This window comes from Daphnia carinata, chromosome 6 (genome assembly GCF_022539665.2).
Source record: "Daphnia carinata strain CSIRO-1 chromosome 6, CSIRO_AGI_Dcar_HiC_V3, whole genome shotgun sequence".
NCBI classification, from domain to species: Eukaryota; Metazoa; Arthropoda; class Branchiopoda; order Diplostraca; family Daphniidae; genus Daphnia; species Daphnia carinata.
The window spans coordinates 8,991,026-9,008,064 of NC_081336.1; the positions used below are offsets into that span (position 1 = coordinate 8,991,026).

The 17,039-nt window shown below is 39.3% G+C and overlaps 2 protein-coding genes and 1 long non-coding RNA gene across 10 annotated transcripts; 1 reads left to right on the forward strand and 2 right to left on the reverse strand.

The window, feature by feature from the left end:
* Window positions 1-1,047: 1,047 nt before the first annotated feature.
* LOC130699685 (uncharacterized) lies at window positions 1,048-7,661 on the reverse strand. 8 transcript variants are annotated; one of them, XR_009421370.1, is made up of 7 exons: window positions 7,236-7,661; window positions 6,721-6,977; window positions 6,393-6,654; window positions 6,055-6,308; window positions 5,622-5,994; window positions 1,318-5,556; window positions 1,048-1,157 (listed from the first exon to the last, which is right to left on the reverse strand). XR_009421370.1 is itself a non-coding variant. In XM_059495979.1 (7 exons), exon 7 carries the CDS (start codon window positions 5,515-5,517, stop codon window positions 1,447-1,449), a length of 4,071 nt encoding a protein of 1,356 aa, XP_059351962.1. In that variant the 5' UTR covers window positions 5,518-5,556; window positions 5,622-5,752; window positions 5,890-5,988; window positions 6,055-6,308; window positions 6,393-6,654; window positions 6,721-6,977; window positions 7,236-7,661; the 3' UTR covers window positions 1,048-1,446. The 8 variants fall into 8 exon arrangements, 5 of the variants coding, with proteins under 5 accessions (XP_059351962.1, XP_059351961.1, XP_059351959.1 ...); XR_009421368.1 differs by having other exon boundaries at window positions 1,239-5,556; XR_009421369.1 differs by having other exon boundaries at window positions 1,212-5,556.
* Window positions 7,662-10,860: 3,199 nt separating this feature from the next.
* LOC130699680 (serine/threonine-protein kinase/endoribonuclease IRE1-like) lies at window positions 10,861-12,694 on the reverse strand. The gene is made up of 4 exons (XM_059495981.1): window positions 12,202-12,694; window positions 11,613-12,118; window positions 11,421-11,545; window positions 10,861-11,355 (listed from the first exon to the last, which is right to left on the reverse strand). Exons 1-4 carry the CDS (start codon window positions 12,348-12,350, stop codon window positions 11,044-11,046), a joined length of 1,092 nt encoding a protein of 363 aa, XP_059351964.1. The 5' UTR covers window positions 12,351-12,694; the 3' UTR covers window positions 10,861-11,043.
* Window positions 12,695-13,138: 444 nt separating this feature from the next.
* On the forward strand, window positions 13,139-14,168 carry LOC130699690 (uncharacterized). Its single transcript, XR_009003520.2, has 3 exons — window positions 13,139-13,266; window positions 13,352-13,573; window positions 13,660-14,168. It is a non-coding gene; the product is annotated as an uncharacterized LOC130699690 (long non-coding RNA).
* Window positions 14,169-17,039: the final 2,871 nt, after the last annotated feature.

Consider the following 17,039-nt stretch of genomic DNA (forward strand, 5'->3'; position numbering starts at 1 on the left):
CACAATCACAATCTTATCGTTTTAGTTGGTAAATAATGACGTCATTTGGCACTTACCTAATTTCGATCCGAGCCAGAAGGCGTATACACAACACGAAAAATGAATGACCTGGTTTTTTCAGCCTGTGACAAAAAATGTGCACTAAATGTCCGCAGCACACGCGGAGACGAATTGAAATGTGCGACCACCTTTGTCATCAACCACCTGCCTACTAACTCAACAAACCTAGCGGAAGTCGTCTGAATTGCTAAACGAAACTGCCCTAAACCGGGTTATGAAACACCGAAGCCAAAGAGATATGAGCGGAACGAATGGATCAGTCTTATGTGGGCCGTCGCTGATAAGGCAAAGGCTGTCGAAATGTTTCGCCCTTTGGCTTTAAATCATGTCTGTGTATATCACAAAACTATTGTCAACCCGAATCTCCTACTCTTAACCGCCGTCAGCTCACGAAACGATGCGCGTCCTTTACTTTCATCTAAAGGGAACCAGTCGCCCCTAGGCCTCTTGCTTAAACTTTCTTTTACCTGCGTCATTGCGTATCCCTTATTTGCCTACGTATGCAGTCGTGACGTATAAAACTGTCGTCTCCTTTGTTGGGTGAGTGGCACAGACGGCCCGTGGCCCCATTTGGGATTCTGACCATTTATAGGTACTTTTCAGGGCAACAGCTCAGACTCGTTTATAGAACTTGCACGCTAAACTATGGTCTCCTATCATTCTGGATGGGATTTTAAATAACATCCATGTCGATTACCTTTCCTGCCATCTACGTGTAAAAAAATGTAACAATCAAATTTGGAGTGGCATTTACATAGCTTTCTTTACCTCTATTCAAGATTGTGATTCATATTTCCAACCAAATTTTCCAATTTTCCTGCCTTAGTCGTCCAATTCATCCGCCAATTACGTTCCTTCTGTACGGTATCAGCCTCGGAATTCCATTCGAAGAGCTTGTCTGGTAACAAAGGCAATGTTAAATGACGTCTTAAAGACAGGGGATTCCAAACAACTTTAGACTACATAGGCCAGCAAGTGTATGCTGCATATCCAGCAATAATTCGCGGCAGCCAAAAAGTCTCCCTGACGCCAAGTGGTAGGCCACACCGGGATGGTTCGTGTGTTCTCTGTTGGGTGTCCTGAGTTGTATTCGTGAGCTAAAGAAAGATTGGATAAAGTTCATTCAGAAACGTTTCGAAAATGAGATGTACCAATCGTTTAGCCAAAGCCAAACTCACTTGTATTGATTCATCATGATAACCGATTGGTGGTTTAAGACATCGGTTAGAAAAGATTCAATACTTTCTCCTACATTACCTTCACACCCTTACGTTCACGAGTGCACTGTGCCAGAAAGGACAAGGCTAACTGCTTTTCTACCTCCTTGTCCACCTGAACTTTTCTCTTCCAGAAGAGGGTGTGACGATCGTGACGTTCGGATAGTGTTCAACAATCGTAAGTGAAGGACAAAAAATTGTTGATTCCATTTAGAATATTTTCGCGATCGATGGCATCCAAATCGGCGAGCATTGCCTCAGCCATCTTCTCTCCCCCTCTTGCCATAGGATAAAATATGACGGGAATACCATCGATTTCGTGGAGCACCAATTCTTTCACGGCATTTCTGTCCAGTTTCTCCGAGACGCATTTAAAAAATGTGTTCATTTTCGCAACGTTGTTCGTCCCGGCTTCGTCACATAGGTGAAGAAGCATCTCAGCCCATATGCTAAGCGTCTTCTCCGTTGTCGTGGAAACCTGCAACGTCGTGATGTTTTCCACGAATTGTTCAAGTTGCTGAGCATCGCAGTATTTGATTAAAAATCTCAAAGTGTTTAATCGTTTGTAAATTGAATCTCCTGGTCCTCCAAAATAGGTTTTGTGATGTTGAAGCACTTCCTCAATGAATTCGGCAGCTTTTTGTTCAATAACTTGTTGCATCTCATTTCGCATTTCTTCCGGCAACATGTCCAGCCGCCCGCCAATGTCATCTCCCCAAGACATAGCTTTCATTAAGAGAGGAAATCCATCCATCTCGTGGGTCAGCAACTTTTTCACGGCCTCCCAACCGAAAATTACCGAAATAATTTTTAATATTTCGTTTGTCTCCGCCACCTCACAATGTTCAAAGATGTAACTCCATACACAGCGCTCTTGCCCATCAATCAAACGAGCCGATGTGAGAATATTGACGCATCCGCTGAGTTGCACTTCTTTGCTGCCATAATCCAAGTAAAATCGTAAGATGTTACTGTAATGTTTGGCGATTGAGGGATTAGGTAACTTTCTCCTAGAATCGTGGTTGATGAACGAGTCGTGTGTCATTGGTTCAGCCTTTTCTTTCCACTCCTTTTTAATTTCCTCTTGGCTTTTTTCTGGTAAACATTTCAACACGGTCTGGACTATTTTTTGTGGCAGATGAAGAACAACGTAGCCCTGATCGTCTTCGTGGAGCAAAAGTTGCTTAGCGCAGTCCCCTCGTTGTTTATCTAACACGATTTTTTGAGTCAAACATTCGAAAATGGTTTTGACGTCTTCTAGAGACGTCAAACAAAGAGAAAAAGAAATTTCTGCCGATCGTAGAAAACGTCCCCAAAAATCTTCAAGAGTGATTATTTTCACGAAATCCAAGAGTTGTGCTTCGTTAAAATGCCTCAAAAAACTTGACAGCATATGAAAATTCCAGGGTATGTCAACCATAAGCAAACGCTTGGTGAAGGGACCAGCGCCTTCTACAGATAACAACCCCTGCAGATTTTCGGCATCCATGTTTAGTAAATCACCCGTTAGTATTAAATTGTTGAATCTTAAGTCTTGGTAGAAAATCAGGTCATGCAGAATTTTGTAGTCTACAACACCATCTCGATCGACGACGATCTTCACCATGGCGTTGAATATATTTTCCGACCTCGATCCTATGCAGAAGATAGGTTCCGTTGAAAATGTAGGTGTGGTTGTTACCAGGTCAACTAGACAAGCATGTCCTAATTTTTCCTTGACGACCTCCAATACCAGTTGAAATATTTCTACATTGTGCGATTCCAGGGCGTGCTCTAGTGACCGGTAAATGGGCCCGTTTAACTCAGTTAGCTCGCCCATCAGTGCGTTGGGAAATATGTCTTTGACAAAGGCCAACAGTTTGGAACAGACTTCCTCGTGATTTTTAGCAGCGGCAAAGTAAAACGGAGTGTTGGCCTCAAGCAGCACCTTGTTCACTTGTTGTTTAGCTCCATCGTCGAGTTTCGGCTGACGAAATCTTGCTAATATTTGGTCGACTATGTCGACGTCTCCGTAGAAGGCTGCTCCGTGAAGAAGAGTCATGCCATAGTCATCCCTTTTCAAAAGAATGTCGAGGTCAGTCGGGATGGCGTCCTCTTCCTCTATTCGACACGGTTGGTAAATATTCTGAAATGCTTCCGGCTCTTTTGATAAAACAACGGTGTAAAGTTGGGCGAGAACAGTAGACAGTTTTAGATCGTGTAAAATCTTCAGAGTATTGGCGATTTGCCCTCCATTCATCATTTGTTCTTTAGACCGGAAAACTTCAATTAACAAATTGATGAAGTTCAAATCGTCCGAATAAGCTTTCGATTTGGACAGAAACTGCAGAAATCTATCCAGATGACTACGATAGTGGTCATGGCAAATCAAAAATCCCAAAATTTTTACGATATTGTTTTTATTATTTTTGTGTCCAACGAGACAGTCACACAACAATAAAAATATGTTGTCTTTCCCATTCGAAACCGAGGAAAAGAAGGCATTGGTGACCAAAAATTTTTTATCCGTTTTTAAAAGATTTTCAGTAAATTTCTTGAGTCGATACGGTAATTGACGATTATCGATTTTATCACGCCAATTTTTATTCTCGTCCATATCATCGACCAAAGTCTTCACCATGCCATCGAAAAACACTTGAACTCCGTCGTATTGCTTTGAGGCCAAGATTTTGTTCAGAATCAAGTTTCGAATGGGTTCTTTTTCCAACAGTTTGTTGTGACGTTCGTCATCGGGATGAAATCCTTCGTAAAGATATTTGGCGACAAAATACTCGGCAAACGTCCGATGCATGAATTTCTGTCGCATTCCGTCGCTATTAGAAAACGTTAACCCAAATTTCAGCGTGTTTTTTGCAAGAATACTTTCTTCTTGAGCCACATCATAACTGGATTTGTGCGAAGATTTCGTTGGCCACAACATTTCGAGGATATTTGGTTCTGTGATGATGGTTTCCAATGCCAATTTAGTTAAACGCGATTCGACTTTCTTCCGCAAAATCTCAAACGCGTGATCCTTCATCTCATCGGATTTGGAAGTGTTGGTTTTTTCTACTAGAAATATTTTGCGTTTTGTTTCCATCAATTTGTTGTACAGACTTACTAAATCGAATTTCTCTTTGTCAAACAGACCCGGTTGCTCAGATTGTCGAATTACATCCCCTGTGCTTTGCACAATTTCGTCAACATTTTGCTGGTAGCACTCGGCAAGAATTCTGCATAGCAAAGGAATTCCGATGAGAGCTCTTTTGTCGTCTTTCAGAGTCTTCGACACCTCATTCACTAGCCATTTGGCAAATTCGTCAATCTTCTTCATCTTCATTTCTTGCACACCATCTTGCACTCTATCTGGCAGTTTCAATTCTTTCTTCCAATACTTGGTCAGGCAATCGATCTGGTCCTCTTCGTTAAAGTTTTCCAAATAATAAGCCAACTGACCTAATTCGTATTGCAAATGGTGGGCCACGTGGGAGCGGGTAGTGACGTACAGTTGAATGCCCTTCTTTTGAATGAATTTCATCATTTGAATCGCAATATCTTGGCATTTTTCACCGATTTCATCGTAGCCATCTAACATGAAAACGATCTGCTCGCCCGTCTCCAACCGGTTAGTCAGCAACGAGCAAGAAAACGGACTTTCACTGTCAACAACGTGAAGATATTTGATGAGGAATCCAATCAAATCAGGTGTGCTTCTATCGAGTTTCAATATGGCGTCAGAATGTTTAACTAAATTCACTCTGATAACCCAACAGTCAGGCTTCTTCTTCTTTATTTCACTGTAGAAGTGGGAGAGGAGAGTCGATTTGCCTGTTCCAGCCACTCCGCATATGATAACAACCGGATGCTCCTTGTCAAACTGAATCAAATGGCTCTCTTCATAAATTTCGCCTGAAGTTGGGTCGCTCATTTTTGTTATGTTTTCCCAAATTTGTCTGCGGCGCTTGTCGTCGACCAACCACTCGATTTGGCCCTGGGATGTGATTTTGAATTCCTCATTTAGTTTTCCCTTAGTGCATCCCAAACGCTCTTCTAGATCAGCTATGAAACGTTCATGCAAATTACAAGATTTGCCAAATGCAAATTTTCCTCGTCTCTTGATGTAGAGGGATTCAGAGAATTCTTCGGGTTTAGTTTCAACTAAACGCCCCACAGATTCATTTTCCCTTTGGGTGACGTTGTCATTGTAGCCAGAGCCTGGACCATCATATTCTTTTTTTTCGGATGTCATTTCGCAAATCATCGGACCGTTTCTCTAACCAAAATGAGGAACTTGGAAACTCTAAATGGAATGTAAAATCATTTCACATCCGTGAGTTGAAGAATTTGCTTTAAATAAAATGTTACCACTTTTGTCGAGGCTAAAGACTTTTATCTTGGCAGATAATGCCAATAGAAGATAACGTTATCTCGATGGACGCCGGTGGATTTCAGTCCTCTTTTGAAGACGATCCAAAACTAAAATACTGTTGCAAAGACTAGCAAAGAGAACACAACGCTGGTCACCGGTTTATTGCGTGATTCTTTGTGCTTTGTGCCCCCTCCCCCACCGCGTGACTTGATTTGAGTTTGTTCGCGAGCAGTTGGGGTTACTAAATAAGATTAGCTTCCTTACCTTGTTAGAGATTACTGATGATGACGATCAATCAACAAACGGGTCGCATCACGAAGAGATGCGCTCGTCACAATTCACAGTTTCAACCAAGTTGGGGAGCTGCAACTTTTTGAAACATTGTTAAGCAACAAACGATACAGAAATGCCAAGAAACTTTACCATTACCCAGTACCAAATAGTGTATGTAGATAAGGATAGCTATCTTTGCCGCGATTTCGAAATGTCGATCACATAACAGCGTAACTTGATTTCAATAACACGCTGATTATGCGCGGCGTAGGTGTGGGACGCTCATTACCGGCGACGGTCCCCTGCCACTCCTCTAACAATTTCTGTAATTATTGGGCCAATCGCGTCGTATATGTCATCTGGCTATCGTCAGCATCCACGTTCCCCGTACATAAATGTTTCTGGAAAGTCTAAAGTTTGCCCTTTCGATGGTTATCTATTCATGTTTTGGCCAGCACATCGCAGCGAAAGGAGGACATTTGTAAGATTAATACCTCGCTTAATTGAGTTCTTGGAATGGATGTATTCCGGGTCTACTGTTATTTTTGGAGTCATTCGAATTCAGAAAGGGGCGGTTCAAAGAGGCGCTCCACAAGCAAAATGTTCCTGTATCAGAAACGCCTGTTTGTTGACGAAATTGATAACACTGCCATTGATTAGCTTAGTTCTTCTGAATCAACTTTTTATGTTCAAATGTACCAAGAAACACTGAACCAGATGCACTTCTCCCAATAAGATCATTGTGATCAAATCCACCTGAATACCAATGACATTAGTTGAGAAACAATGTGAGGATATTAAAAATTATGACTGAATTTGAACCTGTCATCATGGATTTATGCAAGCTGCTTGGCAAAAATCCTCTGATTGGTGCTGGGCTGCCTTATCTGTAACCAGACTGCTTTGAAATGATCATTCAGATTAACTTTAATGCATAAGGTTGATGATGAATGTAACACAGCTGAGAAGATGCATGTCATCCACTATCTTTTGAAACATCATTTGGTTGACTCTGTGCTTTCCACTAATGGCAGCGCTTTTCTGTCTCAGGTGCCTAGGCTGTTAGCATACGAGGGAGTCTATAAACATACAGAATGTAATAAAGAAGAATATTACTACTCCCGTAAAAAGGGGCTAATAATGAGCATGTTTTGGATAAAATGACAAAACGTGTGTGAAATTCATGTCCTGCAAATATGAAAACAGTGTAACTGCAGATTGAAGAACAGTAAGTTCATCTCACAATTTGTTTCAAAGCCTGAAAATTGTACATCTGAAATCTGAATGCTAGTTAAGCTGAGTAGTTCAATGAGGCACAGAATCGTTGTTTGTTCTACCTTTACTCAGCCCTTAGTCTTTGAAGTTTACAGCTTTTGACGCTATAAAAGTAAACAAAAAGTTATTGATAACTAAGTATTTGTAATAAAAATAAATAAATAAACTAATGACGGCTTGGCGCGTAATGGCACACATCGACACTACTGCCACTACAGTCTGGTATCAGGACTCAGGATGTGCAAGTTGACCACTCAGGCGTCTCGAGTAGTTGGTGTAGGCCACGTTGTTAGATTCCATCAAGTGTATGTTTGAGGTCAACGTTACCATTAATAGCTTATCATTTACTTTTAGTCTCCTGGGAAAGTAAAGAAGAATTTGGCTGTTGGTCGTAATAACGAGTGTTGCTGTCTACAAGCTGACGTCATTACAGCAGGAATGGAAGCCCAAGGCAATTGTTTGATTGCCGCTAAAACTAAATTGCCAGAGGGGCGTAATACCCCAAATCGAGCTCCACTTTCCACTGTTTGGTAACAGATACACAATTGAAGTAAGTGGAAAGAGGCTGTGGAAAGTGGAATTCTGGTGGAGGTACTACGCCGGTAGTACCTCTCCCCCATTGCCAATCAGTGGCAAAAATGAAGGAAATCAGAATGGGTGGAATCATGCTTTGGAAAGTGGAATTCAATTTGGGGTATTACGCCTCTCTGGCAATGCAGTTTTAGGCGCTGGGGGTATTGAGCGTTGACAGGCCGTGATTATAGTAGGCCATAGTCACAATCACAAGGTATCGTTTGCCAAATTGTCAAAATATCCGAAGAAGAGAAAAAGAAAAAAATGAAACCAAAATTCAAATAAATACATAGAATTAAAGCCACTGAAAAACAAAAGCAAAAATAATAAAAGAACTAATAATGAAGAAAACAAAACAATGATGGCAACGTGTTTGCGAACCCTTACTCTCTTCTTCTTCCCGGTGGCCATTTTGGAATTCGCACATTCATCTATCTGAAGTTGCTGTAGAAACAAGGCCGTTTTCTTTCAGTCGCGGAATTTTTAAAATATTTTGTATTTTGTAGTTATTTTTTCACAAGTAATTGATATGTGAGTTATAGACATGACAATGAAATAGATTTTCTTTATAGACATAAAAATGAAACAGTTGTTGTCGTCGTTATGTGGTTACAGACAATGAACTTCTGTTGTTTCAGTATGCTGTAGAACTGTGAATGAAACGAGCTTTGTGAGCTCGCTATCTGCGTGTATATGTTGTAATCCACGCCACTGCCATTACGATTGCTCAAATTTCAGGTGAAATTTGATTTTCTGAACAAGTGACGCATGATGTAGTTTAAATTTCGTCAAACGAACAATTTAAGTGAATTGTAAACCAGTTATGAAGTGAACAGCCAGCGAACACCTTCGTGTGCCATGCGGCCGATTTTTGTGTGGGCCGACTATTGTAATGAAATTGAAATCCACTACAGGAATTGCCGATCACTTCTAGATTATGAAAAAGATCGCATTTGTGTATGTTTGAGGGCCACTTCCAGAAAATCTTAGAACCCACATTTGGTGAGTTGTGCCAGTTTTCTTTTCATTTACTTGATTCGTTCTTCTCTCAGAAGTCATTCACGAACGCTTTAGTTTTATCATAATTTTTTCTTGGCTTTTTGATTAGTAGCCTGATTGCCTTCAATTAGTTTGAGCTTGCATAGTTTTCATCTCAGAAAAGTGAAGCGCTCTCTCTCCAAATCCGAGATGGGCGCTCTTACGCTCATCTAGGCGTTTCATTGCAGTTTAGTTGTAGTTACACATTCATGAAGTATATGATTCCGACTAGACTAGTACAAATTGTTAAATCAAAGATTTCCTGATGTGTTAGAAAAACTGACAGAGATTGAAAAAAAAATTTGCGAAAGGCAAAAATTAGTCGGTAATGAAAAAAAACATTTTTTCAAGCAACGCGGACGTCGATCCCCAGTTCGATTAATGTTTCCAATGCAGTATTTTTATGCGGTATAATTTGTGGTTGTTTTGTTTCAACACAAGTAAATAGCGCATTTAGTTAACGATTGCAATTTTCATTCACGTCTATTCCGTTATCGATTAAATGTTTGATTGCATCGAACGCGCATTGCACTGCGCATTTTTTCTAATCCGACATTTGCCTCCACATCGATTTTGCCATTGATTAATAGGGTAGTTTTGCCTGTTAGATCCGACCCATAATAACGAACACATAGTTGGCGTAATTGATATCTTCGTGCAATCAGATTCAGATCAAATAGAAAATGATCAAGATGGTTGTTCGACTTGGGAATGTTTACATTTTCTCTGGAATATAATTTTCAACGAATTATGCTTATCCTTTTAGAATGTTTTAAAATATTTGTGAATGTTTGCACTCGCACAGTGTAAAAAAAAAGAATTTTCTTTGTTAGCAGGCAACAAAATCCATCAAGGATGAATGTGCCTGCGGATGAATTGATATTGAACGATGGCCGTAGATGGCTCTTATTCATATAGTGCACCACTTAATATATGATTGACTATATACAAAAAAGAAAAACGGCGATGGCAACATGGTCAGCTGATCGAGAATCATTTGGAGTCCTGGACGAGAATGCAACAACCACTACCCAATCGCCCAGTGTAAACCAGATGGTCAACCATCGATGGCTGTGCTGCGTTTGAATGCAATTCATAGCCGAAAAAGTTTTCTGCTCTATTTCCAGGTTAGTTTTTTGATATTTTTTTTTGCTTTCCTTTTGAATTTGCCGCCGCATTCTGACGTTTCAGAAGCGCCCAAAATCTCGACCCCTCCCCCCCGCTCTCTCCCACTCATTTGGCTGTGATATTTTCAAATTGCAACCGTTTTTTTTTTCCTTGCGTTGATTTACAAGAGATCCTTGAAAATGGTACAGTTTAAGAATGCACTGAACCCGTCTTTTTCGCAATCAAGTGGCAGGCATGGCCTTTCAGTACATTCTTTTTCTGCCACGTTTGGCTATGCTGTTTCGATGGCGTCAAAGTGAGGGATGGTGGGCTATTTTTGACAGCGTATTGCTCGAACTGATATGAATGAAATGGAAAAGATTAGCTGTTTTCCCATTCATCTAATGGCCTGGCGGAATCGTTTGAAGAACTGTCTCTTTCTTGCCGACTGCGTTTTATTGATTTTTCGCTTTTTGTTCTCCCAAACTTTTGAAGGTCACACCAGAAAAAGTGGCGTTTTGTCGTCTTCCCGATAGATGTACAGTATATTCTTTAAAAAAAAATCATGAACACAACTTCATATAAGCAGATGATTTGGCTAAAAACATATAGCCAAACATATAATATTGGAATTTTTAAAAATCAATAAAATACTTGAATTATTAAATGGCTGTGCTGTTTATGTGAACTACACAAGTTGACAATCACACAAGTCACAATCATTGTTCTCTCATGAACTAATCATTTTCTGAAATGGCACATAGTTATAAAAATGGAAAACAAAGAGAATAATAGGCTTGTTGAAACGAATAATGAATCATCAGGCTGCGATGCAGTCATACTTGTATTTTATCCAAGTGAATTTTTTTCATTTTCAATTCGTTTCTAAATGCCCACATAGTATTTTCAAGTCGTCGAATGAATTGCAATCAATGTCGCTAAAGGGATAATGAATTGACAACACACAACGGCGATGCAGTCATACTTGTATTTTAAAAGTGAAGTTATTCAGCATGTGTAAAACAGCCACGAAAGCGGGAAATTTGAATTTTGTAGCGGTAAAAGATAAACGAATACAGAATGAATGACAGTCGCCCTATTTTAGTTTTCCCTTGTCAAAGTGCATTGCATCGCTTAGAAACGAATTATGGTTCAAACAAGAATGGCTTCGTCAAGCAGTTTTAGGATTTCGTTTTTGTTGCTAATCTTATCATTATCGCGTAAATAAATTCGTGCATCGTCCTTTGCATTCACATCGATTCTCAGTTGGATTAATAGCTGAATGGAGTCAATTAAATTTGGGCTTGAATTTGATTTACACAAATAATGGAGCGCATTCCATCCCTTTTTGTCCTTTGCATTCACATCGATTCCAAGGCGAATAAAGTGTTTGATTCTTCCAACTAGATCAGGCGACGAGTCACGGGCACAAAGTTCACGAAATTCTTCTTCTTTTTTAGTCAACTAAGTTGGAGAAATTTACTATTGTCTACGTTGCCACTTCCTCGCTTTGAAAAAAATAATATTACTTTATTCTTAATGCATTCCAGTTGTTTGACGATTTCTGCCGATTTCATTCTTTTTTCCGGATCGTTTTCCAACATTTTTTTAAGTAAGTCATCCTCATAGTATTTGCGCAATTCGCCATCAATATCTGGAATTAAGCAACCAAGTGTTCATCAATAGAAGAGTAAATTAGAGTGGAAGTAAATTGGGATTACTTTTCATATTCGCCGGATCATTTCTAATTATGTTCATGGGAATTTCAGTTTCATCTGAACCGAACAGATGTTCTCCCTTTAAAAAAATAAAACCGAAGACGAGGCCAAGGACAAACACATCGCTCTTGACGGTTCCCCAAAATTGTTTCGTTTCCGCATTATTTTCGTTGATGAGTTTTTTCAGCACTTCGGGTGCCCACCAATTTCTGGTTCCTCTCACGCCAGACCACGAATGATATCCCTTTTCGTTTACGGATTTGGCCAGTCCAAAATCAGCCCATTTGATTATTATCTCTTGATGTTTTCCAGGCCTTCGCATAATGAGGATGTTGTGCGGTTTAATGTCTCTATGAATTAATTTCTTTGAATGGATGTATGCCAGGCCCGTAGCTAATTGACGGAAAACTTCGATTTGACATGGCGAAGGTCCGTTGTATTTTTGGGGATCATCCGACTTCAGGAAAAGTTGATTTAAAGAAGCGTCACATAATTCCAATACGTAGTACCTTTAACACGGTAACGAAAACAAAAAACAATTCAAATTTGAAATCATATTGTTATCTTAAACCAGGATAAAAAAATGTCATACATAAAGTCGTTGTCCTTTTCACAGTGAAAAAGTCTGACGATGTTTGGATGATTTAACTTAAGCATCGCTTCTTCTTCTATTTTGTTGACACGATGTATTTCAACTCTTTTTACTGCCACTTTACGACCTCCGAACCCTTTTAATATCATACTAGAACTATACCATAACTTCCCTTTGTATACCGTACCAAAGGCACCTTCCCTATGGTTTTTTCGCGGTCGAACATAAATTTCATCTTTTTCTTATTTTTTTTTTAACTAAAAATGGTACGTACTCGTGACCAGCATTCCCAGTCCACGTCCAGGTTCTTCTTTATTTTTGCGAACACAATCTTACTGAAACTCTTTTCGTTTCAACATCACTAACTCCGAACTTTCCTTCGAACACGTGACTCAAACCATCCGCTATATTTTCGATACTCCCCAACTACAGGATAACTGAATAGTTCCACAATGTTAAGTTTTCGATTGACGTTGTTTCGATGGCGCCCTTCTAGATCTACACAAATGACCAACGCCCTTAGTTGATATCTCGTTTTATCTCGAACCGCACAACGTCACAGGCCAGGTTTATCAGTAGTGAAATGTGTCTCTTGCTCAACGATTCGAGATAGAGAAAAAAAGAAACTCTGAACTTTTTTTTTTTTTGCACTTGGACACGGTAGAATCTTCCCGCCTACACTTGTTTAAATTATTGTTATTACGCTAGGCAATCTTTTCGATATCATTTGCCGCGGGGAGCGTAAATTTGTATTGCCTGTACTTTTGCCTGGCCATGTTACCAACTGCGTATGTGTGAATCTCATTCACTTTAATTGCTATCCATATTTTTGCCATCGCTGTTTATTTTTAGTATTAAAATTTGTGCTGGAAACTGAGCATGAAGAAATTATGTTTTTTTAATTCTTTGTTTTTGCTCTGTATTTTCTAGTAAACAATTTCTGGGAGGAATTGCTGTGAATTTCAAACGCCTTCTAAATGCAGGAATGGATTTGTGTGACGAACGTTGGCAGAAAAGTGTGACTGGTACCCACCAACACGGCAGGCTAACGTAAAATCAAATGCGGTAATTATTGCTTATCTGTATAGCGTGTGCTATTATACCTTTCGTGTTGAACATGTTTCAGTTGACTTGGAATTACGTTTTCTAGGTCGACCAAAGTACCGTATTGGGGATTAGCAACATTACTAGGGAAGAATCGAGACAGTTATTATCGCGTTCATCGTGATTTATTTCCGATTCCCTGGACTATGCGACGGAACCAATCGCGTCATCCGAATGTGAAGAGCTACAGTACACATGTGCGGACACCTTCATTATTCAGCCGCCTCTAGTGGATAATGGGCAGCTGTGGTCTCGGACTAGTGACCAGGTTGTTTTATCTTTACTTTTGGCCATATTTTTCATGCTACCATTTTGAAAGAAACTGTTGTGGATTTTAACGATTTTTCTGTTTAGGAATGGATTTGTGTGAACGATCGACTGCTGCGTCTCCGAAAGGTCCACGGTCATTTTCGTTGTAGTTACACATTCATATTGTTTACATCTTGGCCAGCAAACACTAGCACTTTTTAGGAAATCAAAGATTACCTGATATGTTAAAAAAAAACTTTAAAAAATTTAATAAAAATTGGCGAATGGTAAAAATTAACCGGTACTGAAAAAGGGAAATTGTTTTCAAGCAACTGAGAAGATAAAAAGAAAACGTGAAAATTTAATTTATGTAATTTCTGTAAATTTTATCAGAGCCATGGAAACTGAGTTGAACTTTGGACATATTACAAATTAGTATTAATAATAGAAAATTGTAAATTTATTAATATTATATTACAATTCAGTGTTAGCAATAACAGTGGTAAGATGTTGACTGTCAGTTGTTTCGATGTCCGCATTCCATGTTTTACGAACCTTTGTCACAACTCACAAGGTATCGTTTGCCAAGTTGTCAAAATATCCGAGGAAGAGAAAAAAAAAGGAAATAAAAATTCAAATAAATACATCAAATTAAAAAAACTGATAAATATACGCAAAAATAATAAAAGAACTAATATTGAAAAAAAACTAAAAAATTATGGCAACGTGTTTGCGAACCCTTACTCTCTTCTTCTACCCGGTGGCCATTTTGAAATTCGCACATTCATCCATATGAAGTTGCTGCAGAAACAAGGCCGTTCTTTTGCAGTCGGGTAATTTTCGAAATATTTTTTATTTTTTATTTTTTCACTATTAACCGATGAGTTATAGATATGAAAATGAAATAGATGTTGTCTGCGTTATCTTGTGGTTACAGCCAATGAACTTTTTGTTTAAGTGTCCTTTATTACTTTGAAAGAAACGTGGTTTGAGAGCTCCTTATCTGCGTGTATCTGCTGTAATCCACGCCACTGCCATTTAGATTGCGCAAATTTCAGGTGGAATTTAATCTTGCGAACAAGTGACATTATGTAATTCAAATTTCGTCAAACGAATTTTTTTAGTGAATCGTAAACCAGTCGCGAGGTGAACAGCAAGTGAACAATTTTGTGTGCGACGCAGTCGATTTTTTGTGGGTGGGTTCTATTTGTAATTTCATCATTATATACTATACGAGACTCTTCTTTGTTAGTATTACCTAAATTTGTCTAATGTGTTTCCCTGGGGCACTATTATTTCTGATCACCTGACAAACAGTTGCTGACGATTACATTCGACATTTTTTGTTTTAGGCCACTATTTCATTCCCTTCGTCTCCGTTTACAAGTCGATATCCATTGCAGAGGCGGTGCCAATCACTACTAGATATGAACAAAATCACATTTGTGAATGTTCGATGGCCACGTCCAAAAAGTCTTAAAACCCATATCTGGTGAGTTATGCCATTTTTCTTTTCATTTACGTTTACTAGTTCTTCTCACCACGTTTACTCAAGAACGCTTTAATTTTTAAATTATTATTTTTTTTTTTTGGCTTTGCATTCCTGGTGTTTTCTTTTCAATTTTGTTTTTACTACCCTGCCTTTTTCCGAGTATCAGTCGTTTACATCGTTTCCATTCAATTATGGTTACTTTATGAAATCGTTGGCAATAGCACTCCCCTCGTACTAGAGTTTATACGAAAACCGTTGGTCCCGAGTATTTGTTTTCGATAAACATAGCAGTTCACTTTCTTAGCTGAAGCATGCAGATGTTGTTTCGCACAGTCTTTGCAGCTTTTGTTTCTCGTCACCCCTCTTTTGTGAAGCATTGATCATCTAAGGGCAACGACGTACAAATGTTTGGTACAGTTTGCAATGGGTCCACGAAAGTGTCGGGTCGGGGCATGACGAGTTTCAGTTTCACAGAATTCTATGGATTAAATGTTGATTCCACATATTTTTTAACGTGATTTATTGCAAGGGTTCTTTATCTCGCATACATTTTTTCTCTTAAATGATTAAAATGACGAACACAAGACAACGAATAGGAGAATGGATCTGCCCTAGGACATGTTTTGGGACAAGTGATCGTTCAAGATTAGTATCTTTGTCAAATACGTCCCTGGGCAAGCGCAGCGTCGTCGAGGAGTTTTAGAATTTCTTTCTTATTGTTTATTGCAGTATTTTTGCGTAAAGTAGATCGTGGGTCATTTCCATTGGGTACGACGCAAATATTCTGTTTGATTAATAGTTTGATTGCTTCCAATGAGTTTGAGCTGGCATAGTTTTCACCACACAAAAAGTGAAGCGCATTCTCTCCATATTTGTTCTTTGCGTTGACGTCGATCCCCAGTTCGATCAATGTTTTCATTGCGCCGATAAAATTTGTGGTTGTTTTGTTTCGACACAAATAAAGGAGCGCATTCAGCTTACGGTCGCATGTTTCGTTCACGTCGATTTTGTAAGAGATTAAGAGTTTGATTGCATCGATGAACTGTGGGCTTGAATTATGTTCGCATAAATAATGAAGCGCATTTCTTCCAATTCTGTCCTTTGCCTTCACCTCGATTCCGTCGTTAATTAATTCGTCGATTCCATATATCGACTTGCAATTAAATTGCAACTTTCGTGTCTTTTTGAGAAAAGGCGTTTTTTTTCCCTCATTTTTTTCTACTCGATTGAATTCATTTGACTCTTGTTGCAAGCTATTTTATTTTGGCTGGAATTTCATCGCATGAAACGTCAATTGAAAATGTATTTCATTTTCCGTTTCACTTAATTTCAGCCCACCTTGGCCAATGCGTCTGGCAGAAGTAATGTTTCACTTAAAGAGACATATCTTCTTCCAACATGAAACCGTTAAAATGTGCGAAATTGGTTGTGCCCCATATGTATCCATTTGTTGGTATGTTGTAGGCCTGTATATAGATCTGGTCTCCTTTCTTCAATTGAAGCGTCGTTTGCATCGAAAACGTTTCAAATTGTTCGCCGGTGGCGATCTCGTCTGAGAAAGCAGATGCCATGGGATAACCGTTCATGTACATGAAGATACCGCAATATTGTCTCGATGTGAATCCGGCAGGAAAGTAGGCCATTGCGGAGAACGAGAAAAAATATTTGCCTGCGCTCGGCGCCGTGAATTTGCCAGTCGTCTTATTGTAGGCTCCCCCACGTTCAATTAATTATTCATGATTATTCATTATTATTCTAAGACGTCGGCAAATCCGATCCACCTCTGAAAACCTGTTAGGTATTGGACGTTTATTCAATCGTGCTTCAGAGGGCATTTGCTGTTGGTCAGCGTTTCTTACCTGGGTCTGTCGTTGAAAGACAAAAGTTGGCATTCCGCTTTTTGGCATTCCGCTTGACGTCTGCCTCACTGCAGCATCGGTAGATATGGGTTTCGCTGTGGTTCTTTCGCTGGCTCCCTGGAATGAAGCCACTT